Source organism: Chaetodon trifascialis, chromosome 17, assembly GCF_039877785.1.
Source record: "Chaetodon trifascialis isolate fChaTrf1 chromosome 17, fChaTrf1.hap1, whole genome shotgun sequence".
Classification (NCBI taxonomy): Eukaryota; Metazoa; Chordata; class Actinopteri; order Chaetodontiformes; family Chaetodontidae; genus Chaetodon; species Chaetodon trifascialis.
The window spans coordinates 21,722,780-21,738,252 of NC_092072.1; the positions used below are offsets into that span (position 1 = coordinate 21,722,780).

Here is a 15,473-nt window from a genome sequence, read left to right on the forward strand (position 1 = left end):
ACTTCGACCAATACGAACCGGCCCGTGCTCCTCTTTCAACGCAAGATGGCGGCAAAAATCCACTGAAGCGTCAACACTGAACGACCACACAGCGTACAATGTAATGCATACTTTGCCATATCTTCAAACTACACTCGACTACCAGCCTGCAAAAATATCTTTATTTATCTTTATTTGTTAACATTCAGCCCTTTCCATCACACATTAATTTGCTCTATTTATAATTAAACACATGAATACAACTGGGCATGGCAAGGTGTAAAAACACCACAGCCAAGACACTCACCAATATTTACAGTTTATTACCGGCAGGAGAGCTGGAGCAACCGCAGCTGACGAGAGCATCAGCCCTGGTTTGCTGTGTGGAATGCCTCCACGCATCACAGACTACAGACACATTCACAGTGAGGCAAAGTTTACAAAAACTATGGCTTTGTGGTTAAAACTCTTTACAGGTATGTATATTGTAGACTGTACACCACATATGTTATTGGCCCTTCGTCAAATAATAAATTAAATGTATGAAAACATTTGTACTCTGATAGTAGAGAGTTAATTTATCATTAGGCCATGTTTATCCAATCATCTTAAAAGAATGCCACAAATTGAAATATTGCACTGATTTGTCAAACAAAACTATCATCCAAACAAACAGCTCTGAACTCGTCAAAGCGGTCGACAGTGAAAAAGAACGAGCTGTCCAGTTTTGTTCTGTGAAAACAACTTTTAAGCATCGTCCAAGTGGATGAGGATTTCAAATGAAGGCTCCTCTGTCTGCTTCAGGCTTTGTCTGAAGAGCTGAGAGTGCTGCCACGACGTCTCTCCTTCTCCACCGCGGAGCTCTGCAACGACAGTGAACTCTGAAGAGCCAGACAGACTCTGGAATGACTGCATCTTCCCATCTGTAGGTTCAAACACAGAGAGGAAATTATTAAGAGAGATTGTGTTACACAATGACGTTTAGTGTATTTTATCAGAGTGTCTATTATATAACCATACCCCCAGAGAACTCTGTAGTAATCTGGCCTGCCTGCAAGTGCCAGCAGACTTTCCCAGAGTGAAAGGTTTGGCTACTGGCCATGACTGAAACAGACTTTATCTTCAGTCCCGCTGGAGCAAAATCAAACTTCCAGCTGATTCTTCCCACAGAGGAGCCTTCTGTTCGAGCTATGTACACCTGAAGAAAGAAACACAATCTGATCATCACATCCACTGCTGCGTGTTGCTCCAGGATCTAAAAAGAGGAACAGAGTTTAGTCCCATTTCCAACACTTCCTCGTCATTTTACATCACTGTAGGTCATGTTATGAGATATTTCCCAACTGTTGCTAATGTGAGTCATGCTCACAATAAAGTTTTCAAACAGCAGCATCTTGCTTAAAGTGCTTGTTCAACATTGTTCTCATACACTGATACAACATTTTTCTAAATGGAAATATGGCTTGTTAGCATTCTAATGGAACAAAGTATGGACTTTTTATTTGAGAGGCTCTTATGTTCCTACGGCTCGGCCTCCTCCACATCAGCCTGTCGCTCCTCCGCTTTAGTCCAGACTGAAACATCTCAGCAACTATCAGATGGGCAGACGTGAAATTTGGTTCAGACATTCATGGTTCCCAAAAGGATCAATTCTACAGACTTTGGTGGTCCCCTGACTTTTTCTCCAGTGTTTCCAACAGGCGGACATTTTTGGCTCTCAATGAAAAGTCTTGACAACTATTGGATCAGTTGCCATGAAATTTGGTCCAGACATTCATGGTGCCCAGAGGATGAATCCTAATGAATTTAGGACATAGGACTTGACTAAAACTGAAATACATGAAAGGAATGGACTGGAACAAAATATGTGCAAACATTCATTCCTCATAGGCTGTGTCCTCATAACTTTGGTAATCTTCTAACTTTTTATTTATTGCCATCTTCTGGTCAACATTTCAGTGCTGCTTAGCATCATCATTGATGTTGTGCACTTGTTAGAATCATGGATGTGGTACATAAATACATAGAATACTGAAAAAAAAAAACTATTCACAGTGAAAAAAGCGTACCATCTGCCAGTCATTCTCCACCTTTCTGAAGACAGACTCCTTTCTCCACACACACTGATCCCAGCTGTGGATGAGCTCAGAGTCGTTGGACACTCGACAGTACTGGTCTTTGGTGGCATTGTATCGCACATGCAGCAACCTGTCACTCTTCTCTTTCTCAGTAGGCGTAAACACATAACCTGCAGCCTGAGAAAACACACACATTATTAGTATTAGGTATTAATTTTAGCTAGGTGGATCTAATAAACTGGAAACTGAGTGTAAAGTCTCCCTAAGGCCTCAATCAAACGATAAATAAAATACATGTAGTTTAAAGTATTTTTTATTAAAAGCAAAGCAATTCATTTCACTTTTGTAGCTGTGACCGTCTAACATATTGACCCCTAGCCAAACATCTCAATTATAAATGAATCAGTAGATTCATATTGTTGAGGTCACCTAAATACATATATAATGTACTGCACCTCTGTGGATGGCCCTGTATTAGCCCCGCGGGTCTCCCCCCGTGCTATCCTCCAGGCCAGAGAGCCAGAGTTGCGTCCGCCCAGCTCTCCTGGTTTTGGTTTTTTGGGGGAAATAAACTCGACCAGCTCGACAAGCAGCCTCTCTGTTAGCTCCTTCTTCCTGTCTGGACTCAAGGACTGCTGCCTCTTTAGGTATCAGAGCACACAGAAGGCAGTTTACATCAGTCACCACACAAATTAGTCTTATCCAAAGAGTTAAAAGGGTTCAGACTTACCGAAGCATTGAGCCCGCTAATGGTGTGAAGCAGCCAGGCCTCCTGAACCCTGGTCCTTCTCAACAAAACCTCTGGATGTTTGCAGGAATACCTCCAGGTGACGTCAACCACCTGCATCAGACACACACATGCTGAAGCACATGAACTGTCTGTTGAGGCTGGAAGAGAATTATTGTCTAAACAAGAGTAAACAACACACAGCTTTTTGCTCATTGGCTCAAATGGGATACTCATACAGAACAGACAACAGACAAACAGGAAATTATGACTAGCACATAAAATAACAAAACAAATAACATGAAAATATGTTTTGTGCTCACATCGAGCATCAGAACATCCTCAGTGTTTCATATTTTGCCTCAAAACAATCCATGAAAGAACTCTCACCGATCCAGAAATAGAATAATATGGCTTTCCCATAATCCTTCAAAACAAACCATCAGCACAGCAGTAATAACACAAATTACTGGAATAATATTTTCAGACATCCTCTACTTCTTCTTACTATCACTAAGAATATTTTTTTTCTCCTGAAACAAAGAAAAAGGAGGATCTACTAATAGAAAACATCAGAAACTCTGATCTCCCACTGAGCTGCCCACTGGAGTTTTTCACCACTCGTAATGCTGCGTCCTCGTTCCGCGTTCTGCTTTGCTCTTGTGCACACAGACGAGGATGTGACGCTATAAACACTCCAGTCACTTGTCACATTACTGCATTGTTCTACAGGTAGCAGTGATGTGCCAACAAAGGCAGTGAAGAAGACTGCTAGGAAGTCAGTGTGTGCAGTCAATGCAGTCTTTAAATCACCTTTGCAAATATTTCATGAGGAAGGAAATGGATTCAGCATGTTTGTTTATAAGACGCCTCCACAGGGCACCTCTAACTACATGCCAGAATAAAGTTAAACTAATACAGGCTGTAATCTGGTGCTTTTACAACTATGATTCCACAAAAATGGGACGCTTTGCAAAATGTAAATAACAGAATGTGATCATTTGCTAATTCTTTTTCACATGTACTCAACTGAAAACAATACAAAACCCCAATTTAATGTATGACCTCATCAGCTGCATTGATTTTAGTAAATATCTATTTATTCTGAATTTGACACAGGAAGATGTTTCAAACAAGTTGGGACAGGAGCAACTAAAGACTGGGAAAGTTGTGGAATGCTCCAAAAACACCTGTTTGGAACATTCCACAGGTAAACAGGTTCACTGGTAACAGGTGAGTCATGACGAAAGCATCATGTCGTTATTGGATACAGATGAATATTCTGTTGTTTATTTGACTATTGTTTTAACTGATCTACAAAAACAAGATCATAATGAGGCAAAAAAATAAATAAAGTAAACTGATATTAGTAGTAATATGTATGTAGTGTCCATTTGTCTGACCTGGTCCTTAGAGAAAGCCAGAACGTAGGCCAGTTTCTTCCCCCAGCCAACCTCGTACAGCAGAGGCTTATCACAGACGTTCTCACAAGAGTCACAGTGCAGCCAACGACGCTGAGAAACTGAGTAAATCTCCGTCCACACATGGTCTGAAACAACACAGAGAGAACAGAACTGATTTTCCTTTTGCCTTTCATACACTTTAGACATGGAATGAACTGTTCCGATGTCAGAGCAGATGTGGCAGTACAGCACTTTGTGATGCTGGAAATGTGTTGAAGCCCTTGTGAATGTGATGTCCCTAGTGGATATCAAACACTCATGTTCAGCTCAATATCTTAAATTTGTACTATTTTAATATTTAAATCGGTTCAGTTTGTCACACAAAATTCTATTCTTGAAGGCAGAATGTGGAGAAGTTAATTTGTGCGCAAACAAAAGATCTCCACTTTCAAAAAAGACTGAGCGAACAAGAAAATATTCACATTTGAGAAGCTGGAGCCAGAGAATGTCACCCAAAAGGATTTATCAGTTTTCAGAATGGCTGCCAATCAGATTTCTGCTGATGAACTTGTCGATCAATTGTTGCAGCACTACCAGTTACCACTGAACCTCCTAAATGACAGCTGAGCAACATTCAGCTGATGATGACCATGAGATGTGGTTGAAAGATCCAGAAAAAGCTCAAGCTCGTCAAAATAATAACACTGACTGGTTTTCAGGATCCTAGCCAACAGCTTTTCCTCCTAATAGATCAATGATGAGCCACATCTGTTAGTCATACCTGTGCTGTCCCAGATGTATCTGGCCTCAAGGCCCAGGGCTCTGCAGCACATTGTGAAGCAGTTGGCCCACTCCCCACAGCGCCCCCTCCTGGTTTCAAGAAGTTTCTCAGGATTGTTATACCTGGTATTAACAACACAATGAAAACAAGCATGACTGACAGCAATCCATCATTCTCCATATGTTTTGTGGTCAAATTCATTCAAACTCTTTGTGACTGTTCAGAGGAAAAATGTTTTACTTCTGAGCATTTTAAAATATGTTAACTGTGAAAGCAGCAAAACAAAAGTCAGTGATTTAACAGTGAAATGTACCAGCAGTGAAAAAGGGTGCATATCACTGTTTAAACGACACACACGGACCTGGGGAATCTGGTGGAGAGCTGGCAGCTCTGACAGTAGTGGTTCTCCACTCGCTGGGCTCCCCAGCGGAGGTCATCGGTGGTGGGACTGAGGGAGCTGGCGTTCTGAGTCGGGCCTCCACAGCGGCTGCAGGGCATACAGTCCACCCAGGAGAAGAAGTCCTGTTTGAACCATCTGAGCAACTCCAGCACCAGGAAGTCTTCTATTCCAAGTTTACATCCTACAAACAGGAAAGCAAGTCAGTTGCTCTGAATCACAGTTTACATGGAGGGATTCAGTATGATCCAGGTGTACATCTGATTCTTTTGAATCAGGGAGAGGACTCTACCTGGATCTGCTGTTTTCGCCTTGTTCAGCTTGTGTTCAGCAGCAGAGGACAGCTGCTGGTGAGGGATGGAGTTCCTGGCTTTCTGCTGCAGCTCAGCGTTTTCATACAGCATGACGTGTTGGAAGTTTGACTGGAGAGTCACAAAGAAGCTCATGCTGTTCTCCTGACAGAAAGACAAAAAAAGACCCAGATTACAAACAGACCAAAAGTAATGAAAAGTAGAGACAGGTGGTATTCAATTCAATTATTGGTTAAATGATAGGATTTTTTTAGGTCACACTGATCTTTAACCTTTGACCATCAAAATCTAGTCAGTTCATCCTTAAGCCCTTCCTTCCACAGTCCATCCTTAAGTCACCATTTGTCCCAAATTTGAAGAATTCCCGCAGGACATTTCCACGCTCACGAGAACAGAACAGACAGACAGATAAAAACACAATGCCTCGGGCATGAGTGAACAAGGAACAAAGAGCAGTACTAATGTGGATTAGGTCAGAAAAAGTCCACTGTGACTTTGCTACAGTGATACACAGCTGAATATTTCGGATATGTTCAACCACAATTCCCCTCATTTAAACCAAGGCTGAGCTCATCTTTACCAAAGACGATGGTTGGGGTGGAGGTGGTGTAAACGGCTGGCTGGAGGCAGCAGCAGAGCTCTCTGGTGCTGAAGCTGAAGCTGAGGCTGAGGCAGAGGCTGAGGCCACAGTAGTCTCAGCAGCAGGTTGGGAAGGCGGTCCTCCACGCAGCCTCTGATCCCTCTCTGCTGCTATGGATTCCCTGATGAGCTTCAGCTGTTCCACTGAAGCAGACTTGGGGAACACCAGGTGGGTCTCAGCCTGAAAAGAGGTGTAGGAGGTTATAATATTTACTCAGAGTTAGACAGATGATAGATGACCAAATCAGACTCCAGGCCATGACGCAAGTGGTACAAAATGAATACTGGCTTTAACTTATTATAGCAGCCATCTAGCAGTTACTTAATAATTACCTCCTCAAAGCCCATCTCGAAGAGGCACTCCACAGCTCCTTTGATGGGCAACAGCTTGGTGGAGAAAGTAGGATTGCCTATGCGGATTGATCTGTACTTTTCCTCATTGGGATACCTGTTGGGAGGTGAGACCATATGAGGATGGAGAGCTGATCTCAAGGCTTTTCAGGAAAAATATTTTGCTCCTCTGTGGCAGGAGAGACGAATCACTACGTACAAACCAGAGCTATGTGTTCATAAATAACACATATGCATAGATCATATTGCTGTTGCTTCTGTCTTTAATATTTTTTACTTGATTCTGTAAATGAGCTTGGAAAAAAATGTACAAAAAGGAAACTGGACATTGTTTCTACAGATGTGGCAGGTCAGACAAATGAGTCACAAGTACACTTTGACAACATACTTTTTAAATCACACCAAAACATTTTTACTTCTCCCATTACTCATTTATTTAACTTGTCTTTTAAACACAGCACCTTCCCTGATGACTGGAAAAATGCCATTGTCACACCTGTTTTTAAATCTGGAGACTGAAGGTATACTACCAAGTAAAGGTCAGTGTTAGGTCAAGACAAAAGCTATGGTACAACCCCCTAATGCCGATATTCTCATTAAAGGTGAAAGGACTGACACAGGTACAGCCGAGATATTTGAGCACGCATGATCTTTTTCTGTATGTCTTATTGCAGTTCATGTTGAGGGCAGGCTGGTGAAACAGCCATGAGACATCTTGAGTCCTTATACAAACAATCTCTAAAAACTCTGGACAAAAAGCCTATGCATTGCCATCACCGTTGGGTACTTGAGAAATACAGTTCACTGAACTTCGAGAATTTTAGATTATTTGCAATTTTTTTGTCTGGTTTATGAAATCAGACATGGGTAGGCCCCTTGTCCACAAACATAACTTTGTATATATTTGCTCAGTAAATTCTATTGAATTGTCCAGAATATCTTGTAAAGGAGACTTTACCATACTGTTTCACTGCATTACATTTGGGGCCGTCACCTTTTTCAGTTGCAGTCTCAATGAATGGGACATCCTGCCGAAGATCTATCAGCACTTTCGAAGTCTGCTTAAAAAGTCTGTTAAACCTGCTCAGCTCTGCACTCTTCTGGTCTTCATGACTTGTTTTTGAGGAGCATGCGTTTGTGCGGTGCCTTTGTTCGACTCCGTATTTTAAGACAATGTTCGGACGAGTAACTAGAGGTGATTTTAGAGATTTTAAATACTTAAAGCTGCTTCCTGGTGACTCACTCAAATGCCGAAAGAACCACAACGCCGTGGCGAATGGGACTAAAGTTATGTCAGGATATTCCACGAATGGGTGTGTGCTGATATTCAAGGACAAATAAAAATGCCACATTTTCGAAACAAAGTTTGGTTTGACACTGTGGGCTAACAGCAAAAACGGGACTCAAGTACAGCGAGGTCAACTTGACCAGCGGTTACACTGATGATGACACGATGTTACCTATTTTTTTGATTTATTAATAATGTACAGAATATTTCTAATATGAACCCCAGATTAGCTAACATGTCACAGCTGGTATATTGCGTTGTTAAGTTGTCAACCTTACCTTAAAATGTTGTCCGCATATGTAAGCAACAACTTGGCGGCGTCTAGAAAGACATCATTTGAATTCTCACACAATGTTGTGACTGCGGGTGACACAGCCATACTAGTATTTCTTGTACAAACTAAAAACCTTTCACTTTACAGTAAGACAGCTAATGCTAATAGTGCATTTGGGAGGTCTGGCTTTGGGTCCTGGGTGTAGCCGACTCATCAACGCCTGAATATTTCTTTGCAGCTTTAAAAGTATTGTATCTAGCTAATTGCATCACACCATGATTGTTTTTCATAACCTGTTATTGTTTATTTTCTTACTCTATTGGCCAATTAAATTTTTCATGTAATATTTACAAGTAAAGAGATTCTGGCGTTCAGAACTGCTACCTAAAAATAGCTACATGCAGATGAGAGGATGGACTCGGTGGGTCGTTTTATGGATGTTTTCATGACAGCTAGCTCAGTTTGAAGTAGTGCTCGGCCAAGTAAGTTCTAAACTTAAGTCCATTTGCTTCTGGAGAACTCTCTGGTTTTATACATTTATTTATTTATAAGTTGAAAGGGGAGTCACCAAAGCTACAAGCTAGCTGTGTCAAATTTGACAGATATTACAGCATGTCTGCTTTATCACTATCCCGTTGGACTAGACTCCATCTGAGACCACAGAGCATAAGGACACTTCTTCAAAAGAGCGTGTGTGTTTGTCCAAACCAAGACTCCAGATGCCACAGCTCTGGAAAGCACAAAAGGAGGGTTGTTGTCACTGGCATTGGGTTTGTGTGTCCTCTGGGCACAGGGACTGCTCTACCCTGGGACCGCCTGATTGAAGGCCAGAGTGGGCTTGTCGCCCTTGACTCAGAGGAGTATAAGACAGTTCCCTGTAAGGTGGCAGCACTGGTTCCCAGAGGGAATGAAGAGGGTCAGTTTAAGGAGGAAAGGTTTGCGTCTCGTAGGGAGATCAGCAGCATGTCACCTGCCACTGTAATGGCCCTCGGAGCTGCTCAGCTGGCTCTGGAGGACTCAGGATGGTACCCCGATACTGCAGAGCAGCAACTCAACACTGGGGTGGCTGTTGGCATGGGCATGGTGTCACTGGATGAAATTGCTCGCACCTCTACTGCATTCCAAGAAAAGGGCTACAATAAAGTCAGTCCCTTCTTTGTGCCGCGTATCCTTGTCAACATGGCTGCAGGGCACATAAGCATCAAACACAAACTGAAGGGGCCCAACCATGCAGTGTCGACAGCCTGCACCACAGGCGCACATGCCATCGGTGATGCTGCCAGGTTCATTGCCCACGGGGATGCAGTTGCTATGATTGCAGGTGGAACAGAATCCTGTGTGGGGCCTTTGTCGATGGCCGGCTTTGCCAGGGCGCGCGCCCTTGCCACCAAATGGAATGACAATCCCACGCAGGCATCAAGACCCTTTCACCCAGACAGAGAGGGCTTTGTGATGGGTGAAGGAGCAGCGGTGCTCCTTCTGGAGGAGCTGGAGCAGGCAGTGAAAAGAGGAGCCAGGATGTATGCAGAGGTTCTGGGCTATGGACTTTCAGGGGATGCCAGCCACATCACTGCACCCACCGCAGATGGAGATGGAGCATACAGGTGATAACAGCAAAATTGCCTTAATTAATCCACAAAACTGCTGCCATTTATTTAAGCAGTGGTTCCCAACCCAGGGGTCAGGGTTGCTGATCATTCAGAGGGGTCACAAGATGATTAACAGAATAAGAGTTCAGACAAAACCATCGCCACATACAGTCATATATATTCATTCACACTTTACTCCAGTTTTTACTTTTTTTCTCATTCAGGTTTTTATTTGTTTTAACATTATACAAAAAGGCAGTACAAACGTGTATTTTAGTGCACACAGTAAGAATTTAAAAAGGAGGAAAAAGATAAAAACAGCACAGCAGACAGCCATAGAAAGAAAAGGCAGTGAAAAAGAACAGTGTTATATGCACCCCGAACTCTCTGTAACATGCTGCACCTCATGTACGTCATAAGGTTATGTCAGATTTGGACATTATTCACCCAAGCAGTCTCCATCATGAGTTTAAGCCACTCTGTACTCTCTGTTTGCTCATCTCATTACATAAAATAAGCTTAGCCGTTACTTGAGCCACTCTTTTTTCGCAGCTCTTTCCAAAGATGGCAATACCAAGAGGCCGTCCCACAGAACATGAAGAAATGTGCCCACTTCCTTGTTATAGTTCCAACATGTATTATCTTGTGTTAAGACCAGACCGTGTGTAGTCCAGCCTAAATTTGAGATCACTTCCTGCCACAGTTCCCTTTGTGTGTGTGTGTGTGTGTGTGTGTGTGTGTGTGTGTGTGTGTGTGTGTGTGTGTGTGTGTGTGTGTGTGTGTGTGTGTGTGTGTGTGTGTGTGTGTGTGTGTGTGTGTGTGTGTGTTTGAGAAAGAGAGGAAGAATGACTAGATAATTTTGCCTCTTCAGGCCATGTTACAAAGTCAGTAAGTGCTGAGGTTTGGGAGCAAAGCAACCACGTATGCTGTATGCTGAGCAGCTTTGGAAATCAAGGAAGATCAAAGTTGTAATACATTGGCATTATCCATTATATCTGACCACTGTCTTTACAGATGCATGTCTGCAGCCCTCAGAGATGCTGGCGTCTCACCAGAAGATGTAACATATGTGAACGCTCACGCCACATCCACGCCTTTGGGCGATGCAGCTGAAAATGCCGCCATCAAGAGGCTGTTCCAGCAAAACCTTGCGAACCTGGCTGTCTCTTCCACCAAGGGAGCCACAGGACACCTGCTCGGGGCCGCAGGGGCCCTGGAAGCTGCATTTACAGCTTTGGCCTGCTACCACGGGGTCCTGCCCCCGACACTCAACCTGGACCGGACCGAGCCAGAGTTTGATCTGAATTATGTCCCCTGCACAGCGCAGCCATGGCAGACTCATGGCCGCCGGGTCGCCCTCTCAAACTCTTTTGGATTTGGTGGCACCAACGCCTCGCTGTGCCTCGCCAGCATTAGATGAGCAATCTGTTTTCTTAACGTCTGAATACGTTTCAATGGAATTGATCAACACGACTACTGTTTTTGAGTTTTTCTTTTTGTTTGTTTGCTGTTTTACATAAAAATGGTGAAAACAATAGGGAATGCCAGAGTAAATTGTGTAATGATCCGGCAAGTTGGTCTCTTTTTGGTGAGCAAAATGTACTTTAAAGTATCAAAAGTAGAAGTACAGCTTTGCAAAGAAATGAACACTGTACACGTGATTAGGTTATGAATGATGCATCAATGAGCAAGCATCATTTTACTGCTGTAGCTGCTGGAGGTGGAGCTAGTTTGAACTACTTTATGTACAGTTAGGGAGTTTAATTAAGTGGCTCTCAACCCAGTGGTGGGGCCCCATCAAAGGGCCACACGAAAGGTGTGAGGGGTCGTGAGATTATTAATCAGGCAGAACAGAAGAGAGAACAAATGTCTAATATACAATCAGTTTTCATTGTTTTCCACAAATGCTGGATAACTTTACACGTTTGTGCCTCGAACAGTTATTTAAACAAAAGCATCTCAAGAGTTTAAAGGTGGAACTGCTAACAACTGAGAGACACGTGAAATATGACAAGAGGCCCTGGCCAGACAGTTTTTTGTAAGGGGCCACAAAAAATAAATGTTGGCTGTCACTGATTTAACTAAGTGTGTTCTATTTTATAAGACTATTATATGCTTTTATATAAAATCTTTATCCGAAAAATAATAACTAGTCCAATGTATTAGAATGAAAAGCATACAAATACCTCTCAATTGTACTCAGTTACCTTACTGTAGTAGAAGTATTCTTTTACTTTCCACCACTACTTACACATTAGATCCAGTCCCTTTACAAATGTTAAACTTCTTTGCAGAATATGCTGAAATTAGCGTTTCACCACTGGACCTGGAATAATGATTGAGCTCGTTGTGAAGAAACAAGATGTTCTCTGTGTCTCCACCAGGTGGCGTTGGCTCACAGCAAGTCCTGCCTGTTGCTTTCATTCATTCCTGCTCATTTCACATATCAGGCATTCACGAGACACCTTGATACAACAGAAAAATTAACACCTCATTAACAAGCATTCCAGTGGACTGAGGTCAAAGGTCAGGACTCTGTGCAGTTCATATTATCCTTCCCTGGCCTTAGAACAAGCATTAATATCAAAGTGCTCAGCAGAGAAACAGCAGGGGAAAGATACAAGAGGCTTTTAGATCCATTAGAGTAAATTGAGAGGAAGTAATTCAATAGAAGAGGCTGATATGAAAAATTGTATTTAGAAGATATTAACCGATAATTGACTGCTGTTAGCTGCCTAAAGCCAACTCATGTAATCTTTAAACAGGAACTCGGACTGCAGAAAGCTTGGACAATTTATTGCAATTAGGAAATGAGTGGCGCTGTGGGTGTGTGCAGCTGACTTCAATATAATCCTAATGGAAGTATTATCTTACAGTTTCTAAAGCAAGACCTCTGACTCTGCTGCTCTCCTTTGGATTCAGTCTGGTTTGACCTTTCACTTTAGTGCTGAGAAAACAAGTGATCACCAGAGCAGAGGGGATGAGAAAGACAGGTTAATTGGGGACAAAATGGCATGATGTCATGTTGAAATAAAAGTAATAGCTTAAACAGTCCCCTCAGGGAGAAGGACAGTTTTCCAAATTGTTCGCTGGCTTAAGAGTTTGAACAACAATCTGCTCCTTGAAACGGGAGATGAGACACACAGTTCTTTTTCAGCATCCTTGGGGAGACAATGACCATGAGGGAACACTGAGCAGTCCTCTTATCTGATGGTTGAGAACATATGTATGGTTAAATTTCAGTGAGTAAGACTTTGTCATTTTAATGAAAAACAAATCTTACATTTTACTGGAGGGACAGGAGTATTCCACCGAGAGGAGGAGAGAAACTGGTTTCACAGTGTAGCTAGTGGGCTGACATGAAACAAGACTAATGCCTCAGACGCTGCTCCTGCAGACTGCCCTGTCCATGACACCCCACAGCACTTAAGTAGATGGAATGAATGACTTACTGTGTGTTAAAGTATTTGCTTTCTTGTAGAAAGTTCAATAGGAACATCAATACCAGTCTCGTCTCTGTGATGTTATGGAGCTGGAGCCAGGAGACAAACTCCACAGGGCACCTTTAAGTGCTCTAAGTACTTCTTATTTTTTAATCGTATTATTACAACTGCACTGACTGCACTGCAGAGGAATGACCTTCCTGGAGAATAAGCATGGATGCATTACATACCGCATTCCCTCAGATCACTTGAATGAAAATTGCTCGCCAGGCTTACACAGTAAGCTCAAAATTAAAAAAAGAAAAAACACTTGAAAAAATATAAGTTTCACATTTGTGTCGCTTGGCCAAGCAAGTTTTCTAGTGAGGTGTCCTCTTCGCCTCAATGTGCTGCGCCGAACCAGAGCAGGCTTATTACTGCCCCCTGAGACTGGAGGGTGGAAAATGCCCACTGCAGCTATGGCTGGTGAGAACCATAGAGGAGAGAACACTGAGCACCTTTCACACTCGAAACATGGAAAAGCCATGCAAAGTTGAGATTTATGTCATATCCAGAGCATTTTCAAGCAGTATTTTACAAGAACAAAGTGTTCAGAGTTGAGGACTCAGTGGTTGCTTTGGCAGGGGTATGTGTGGTTAACTTCCCCATCTGCAGTGAAGAGCAGCACAGAGCCTGGGACTGTCTCCCACACAGTGATACAGACAGTCCCAAACGAGTCCAACCTTTTGCTATGCAATGGGCATAATCTGCCAATGCCCTGCTTTAGTCAGTCAATAGTAGATTATTTTGTAACATGAACAGTGTTCTGATATTTACTGCACGAGAAAATGATTGTCACAGTGATCGCTCTGGAGTTGTAAAATTGGTCACTGCAGTGTTTTGGCATCTGATAAACCTTCAGACTCATGGATTTATTCCTCAAACTGGACTTTCTGGGTTGTATTTCATCTTCTGACCACTATCTGAAGCAACACAAACACACTCATCCAGCCCCTTGCATCTTTTCAATTTTCAATTTTCAGTCTAAACACAAGACCAAAGGTAGTGAACAAAGAAAGGTAATGTTTGTGTTAAGGATGACATCATAAAAACATGGTGTGTCCAGAATCCAAATGGTTCATCTTCAGGGCGTTTCATGACAAGTGGCATTTATTAAGTTTTTATCTTTCACCAAAAACATTAGAACATCCATGACCATGAATATCCAAAGCCAATGTCATGGAACGAGCCAGGTTAGCAGATAAGCTGTCATGGAAAAATGTGGTGATCATGGGAAATACTTGTTTTGGTGGTGGTGCAGCAATAAAAGCCAGAAGATCAACATATCATTAAGATTCATCTTCAGGGGGTCATGAATAAATGAATATCCAAACCAAATATCTCAGTGATCTAACCAGAAGCTTTGTGGAAAAATCCTGATTTGTACCAAAGTGTTGGACAGATGAATCAACAAACCAATATCACTGTCTTTAGAGCCTGCAGCTAGTGGACAAAAGTAGCATTTAGGAACAACAGTAACCTTTTTGTAGATTATGATGATTATTTCATGAACTCTTCCAATCATGCTCTCATATATCTCTTCAATATGTACACAATGCTTTTCTATTTTGCTGTCTTGTAAGTAGTGCACAAAGCCAAATTTGTTTCATGTCCCATATATTGCAAGCGTGGACCTCTTGCTCTGTATTTCACTTGATGAATAATTGTACTGTCTGGCTGAATTTAATAGCATGATGTAAAGCCAGAGCCAGATGATGAATTACTGTACTGGGGAATGTCGTTCCAGGGCCATTTTTAGAGATTACGTTTTATTAACTCTTCTGGATGTCACATCCAGCTAATGAATAAATCAATTATTCATTCATTTTTAAATTTGAAATAATCTGACATAGATAAATGAGCTGCGCCAAGCTTTTTTTTTTTATTTTATTTTGGCATGTTAGAAAGGAAAGCCCGGCATCTTCATGGGGAATATTTTGGCCTCAGGACTAATACATCACTCTCTGTCCAGCTCTGGTTTCTTACCCTGATGTATGTGTGTTGGTGTTCTTCAGCAGTTTCTCACGCTCTGTTTTGCACCACTGCAGCAAAAGCTTACACACACTGACTTGTTGAAAATCAAGCTGTAAATTATATCAAGTGTGCCATTACATAGAGGGGATTCCCTGCATTTATGTAGTATTTGAAGTGTATGTGCACATATGAAAAACTGT

At 42.2% G+C, this 15,473-nt stretch overlaps 2 protein-coding genes across 2 annotated transcripts; one reads left to right on the forward strand and one right to left on the reverse strand.

Annotated features, from left to right (window-relative positions):
• Positions 1-139: 139 nt before the first annotated feature.
• On the reverse strand, positions 140-8,425 carry ngly1 (N-glycanase 1). The gene is made up of 12 exons (XM_070985398.1): positions 8,233-8,425; positions 6,649-6,763; positions 6,257-6,496; positions 5,658-5,820; positions 5,330-5,549; positions 4,969-5,090; positions 4,188-4,333; positions 2,788-2,898; positions 2,513-2,698; positions 2,049-2,234; positions 1,000-1,177; positions 140-902 (listed from the first exon to the last, which is right to left on the reverse strand). Exons 1-12 carry the CDS (start codon positions 8,331-8,333, stop codon positions 727-729), a joined length of 1,944 nt encoding a protein of 647 aa, XP_070841499.1. The 5' UTR covers positions 8,334-8,425; the 3' UTR covers positions 140-726.
• Positions 8,426-8,624: 199 nt separating this feature from the next.
• On the forward strand, positions 8,625-13,547 carry oxsm (3-oxoacyl-ACP synthase, mitochondrial). The gene is made up of 2 exons (XM_070984776.1): positions 8,625-9,832; positions 10,832-13,547. Exons 1-2 carry the CDS (start codon positions 8,841-8,843, stop codon positions 11,235-11,237), a joined length of 1,398 nt encoding a protein of 465 aa, XP_070840877.1. The 5' UTR covers positions 8,625-8,840; the 3' UTR covers positions 11,238-13,547.
• The last annotated feature ends 1,926 nt before the right edge of the window (positions 13,548-15,473 follow it).

Bases quoted from the DNA above. Each gene is read 5' to 3' on its own strand.
- oxsm (XM_070984776.1), top strand. From the start codon at position 8,841: ATGTCTGCTTTATCACTATCCCGTTGGACTAGACTCCATCTGAGACCA. The intron at 9,833-10,831 runs GTGATAACAGCA...CTGTCTTTACAG, and splicing joins GATGGAGATGGAGCATACAG to ATGCATGTCTGCAGCCCTCA.
- ngly1 (XM_070985398.1), bottom strand. From the start codon at position 8,333: ATGGCTGTGTCACCCGCAGTCACAACATTGTGTGAGAATTCAAATGAT. The intron at 5,550-5,657 runs GTAGAGTCCTCT...TCCTGTTTGTAG, and splicing joins GGCGAAAACAGCAGATCCAG to GATGTAAACTTGGAATAGAA. The intron at 5,091-5,329 runs GTCCGTGTGTGT...TGTTAATACCAG, and splicing joins CTCTCCACCAGATTCCCCAG to GTATAACAATCCTGAGAAAC.